The sequence below is a fragment of the Sabethes cyaneus genome, chromosome 2, assembly GCF_943734655.1.
Source record: "Sabethes cyaneus chromosome 2, idSabCyanKW18_F2, whole genome shotgun sequence".
Lineage (NCBI taxonomy): Eukaryota > Metazoa > Arthropoda > Insecta > Diptera > Culicidae > Sabethes > Sabethes cyaneus.
The window spans coordinates 169,074,051-169,076,994 of record NC_071354.1 but is presented as its reverse complement, the minus strand read 5'-3'; the positions used below and the strand labels follow the sequence as shown (position 1 = coordinate 169,076,994).

The 2,944-nt window shown below is 35.8% G+C and overlaps 1 protein-coding gene across 1 annotated transcript; it reads left to right on the top strand.

Moving 5' to 3' along the window:
• Positions 1–1,934: 1,934 nt before the first annotated feature.
• On the top strand, positions 1,935–2,562 carry LOC128737968 (uncharacterized protein KIAA1143 homolog). The gene is made up of 3 exons (XM_053832761.1): positions 1,935–2,115; positions 2,180–2,309; positions 2,376–2,562. Exons 1-3 carry the CDS (start codon positions 2,011–2,013, stop codon positions 2,546–2,548), a joined length of 408 nt encoding a protein of 135 aa, XP_053688736.1. The 5' UTR covers positions 1,935–2,010; the 3' UTR covers positions 2,549–2,562.
• Positions 2,563–2,944: the final 382 nt, after the last annotated feature.

Genomic DNA, 2,944 nt, shown 5'->3' with positions numbered 1-2,944 from the left:
ACTTTGCTCATTTGGTGTCTCGATTTGACGGTTCGATTGGTGTTTTATGCCACGCTCTTTGCGCGTCTGTAGATTATCTACCGTCTGTAGTGCTTACTGGTTACTTGGGATGTTTCATTATTATCTACACTCAAAATATTCTGCACATAACTAATGGTAAATTTCCATATGAAATTCTAGATGATTATCATGTGCCGCATATAAACACAATCCGCCAGGAAATACACATAGAAATTATACGGATATGAATAGTATGTGCAATTATTCACATAAAAAATATACGCAAATGAATAGTATGCGCAAAAGTTTTGCGTACCCATAAATTATAACTGTGTGGCATATAAAGTTCATTGACTAGGCACATTGCAAAAAGCTATGTGTGGGACACATATAGAAACTATACGAAAAGTTTTCTCAGTGTACATCCCACATGCAACAATTTTTCTGATGCATAAAACCGTATAATTGCGTAATTCTTACAGCTGCTGTCAAATTTGACGTAAAATCGAGTCGCAAGCCTGGCTTCCAGAAAAATGTATAAGAATGACGTTCGTACCAGGGCTGTGATCCGGCACTTTTCTTCTGTACGGCAGTGTTGCTCTTTCTTTCGCTTACGCAAAAGAAGGAAAGCAATAATTTTATATACATTTCGCTAAGTGGTCGGACGCTCAGCACATTGTGCCGCGGCACTCCGGAGATATCAAGCGGCACACCCCCGGGTCAATTTTACATATGAAATGGGAGCACTGCCAGCTGTCAAAATCATCTTGCACGGTTGCCAGATCAGATTATAACGAATTTAACAAATCTTGCAGTTCGGCTCGTTTTAAGTCACCTAACATAAAAACCGGGACCGAGACCCATTGCATTTCGCACATTTCTAGATAGAATTAACAAAAGGGCGAAGGGCGCAAATGTAAACAAAACGAGTGAGAGTTATTTTTTGCTGGACCAGCATAGGAAAATCAACCCTCACTCGGTTTGTTTACGCTTGCGACATTCGCCCTTTTGTTAATAGGCGAATTCGAGCAAAACTAAGAGCAACCGTTCGCTACCTGGTTGTGATTATTGGAACTACAAAAAAAGTGCAATTCCCAAAATGCTTGCTGGCACCTATATGGAACTCTACTTTAAATGTAATATTTTATTGAATTACCAAAAGTGGGAATGATGAAAATGGATAATAGAGGTAAGAAAAAGCATTACCTTTCATTTGATATATATTGTTCCTGCTTCGGGAGATTATTAGAGCTTCGCAAGTGTATTTATGGTTACGAACTGATAGGTTATATGTTTGGTTCTTGGTGCAGATGATGCTAATCAAAAAAATAAATCCGTTAGCACTTAAAAACACATTGGAAAACGCTGAAGACTGAAAATAATTGGTGATTCTCTATCCAGGATATGTAAACTTTACAGCTGACTCTATGTACTTTTGTTTTATGCGGTACAAAATCAAACATTAACATTTTTCTGCCATAAAGTTAATTAATTCGAATATTTTCACTAACCTTAACGTAGATAAACAAATTTCTTCCAATATTTCGCTATCTAAAATCCTGACAATTGAAAGGGTTAATCAAAAAATGCATTTTATTTCAGTTTTTTTCAAAAATGTATGGAGTTTGACAGCGATTTTACTTTTCATCACTTTTTTTATGCAGCGCCTCTAAGCGGGCGATAGCTTGTCAAAAACGCCTATTCTATCTAAAATTTTCTCGGGAAACACAATATTTTTGGTTAACCGGATTTCGAGTAGTTGGATGTCGATCCCGTCTATCCCCAATTTTCGAGCAGTTACAGATGCACTTTAAAAAAATTTGGCATCCTGGTATTTATTGGTGTAGTGGTGTTGTGTTTCGTGCTTGTCTGATTGTCTGATAGCTGTTTTGTTTTCATTCTTTTTTCAAAATATTGATATCAAATAAAATAAATAAAATTGTGTTATAATAAATAAAATACAAATAATTCCAGAGTTTCGCGATTAGGGCGCAATTATTACTAGTAAATATGTCAAAACGAAATGTAGCATTTATTAAACCTGAGGAGCCTGATTTCTTAAAACGAATGAAGGCCCAAATCGGTTACAAAGAGGGTCCCACCGTCGACACAAAGGTAATTTAAAACTTCATGTAATATATAGGTACAAACAAATTAAAATTCGATTTTTTTTTGTCAGCGACAAAACATTGAAAACTTTGACGATTCTGACGACGATAGCCGTGAGGAACGAGAGGACGAAAAACCGCAGGTTGTAGTTCTAAAAACAGGCGACTTAACTGCGGAAGAGGCCGCCAAGGCCGAAAAAGGTATGCGAAGTGTCCACACAAAAAATTGCTGTTAAATTTTTACATTTCAATAATATTGTTTCTCAGAGGAAAGTGAACGTCCAGCAGATTTGAGTAAAAAAATAGTTTTTAAATCGAAAAAGCTGAAAACGAATCACGATTCAGATGACACACAATCTCGAAAAGCATCGAAAAAGAAACACAGAGAAACCAAAAGTAAATTATCGTTTATGGGTAGTGACGAAGATGATGAGGGGTGAGTGGCGCTGAGTTTTCCAACTATTTAATAAATATAAATTATTGTATTCATATAATATCAATTGAAATAGTGAACAGACCTATAACTCTAGCACTAACATGGGGAAACTTAAAAATTACCCTACATTCAAACATTATTATTATTTACCATGTTCCGGGTTTGCAACCGAATACAATAAAATTGTGTTACAGACGTCGACCCGCAGTGTGCAAGGCTATTACTGAAACAAACACCATGGTATCTCGTATTTTTCTGAAAACGCCTGCTTTTGAAAGTACCATGAAAAAGCTATTTAATTTACTATGATTCTTACACAAGTATTTAACATGTTCTCAAATGTTTCACTACCTTTCATCGTAATGTCTAATAATTTTGACTACGAGTCTGTTATTTTTAT

What these genes read in the sequence shown, in the direction of transcription:
- LOC128737968 (XM_053832761.1), top strand. Translation starts at nt 2,011, where the DNA reads ATGTCAAAACGAAATGTAGCATTTATTAAACCTGAGGAGCCTGATTTC. An exon ending in GTCCCACCGTCGACACAAAG is followed by an intron (nt 2,116 to 2,179) that starts GTAATTTAAAAC and finishes TTTTTTTGTCAG; the next exon opens with CGACAAAACATTGAAAACTT. An exon ending in GGCCGCCAAGGCCGAAAAAG is followed by an intron (nt 2,310 to 2,375) that starts GTATGCGAAGTG and finishes ATTGTTTCTCAG; the next exon opens with AGGAAAGTGAACGTCCAGCA.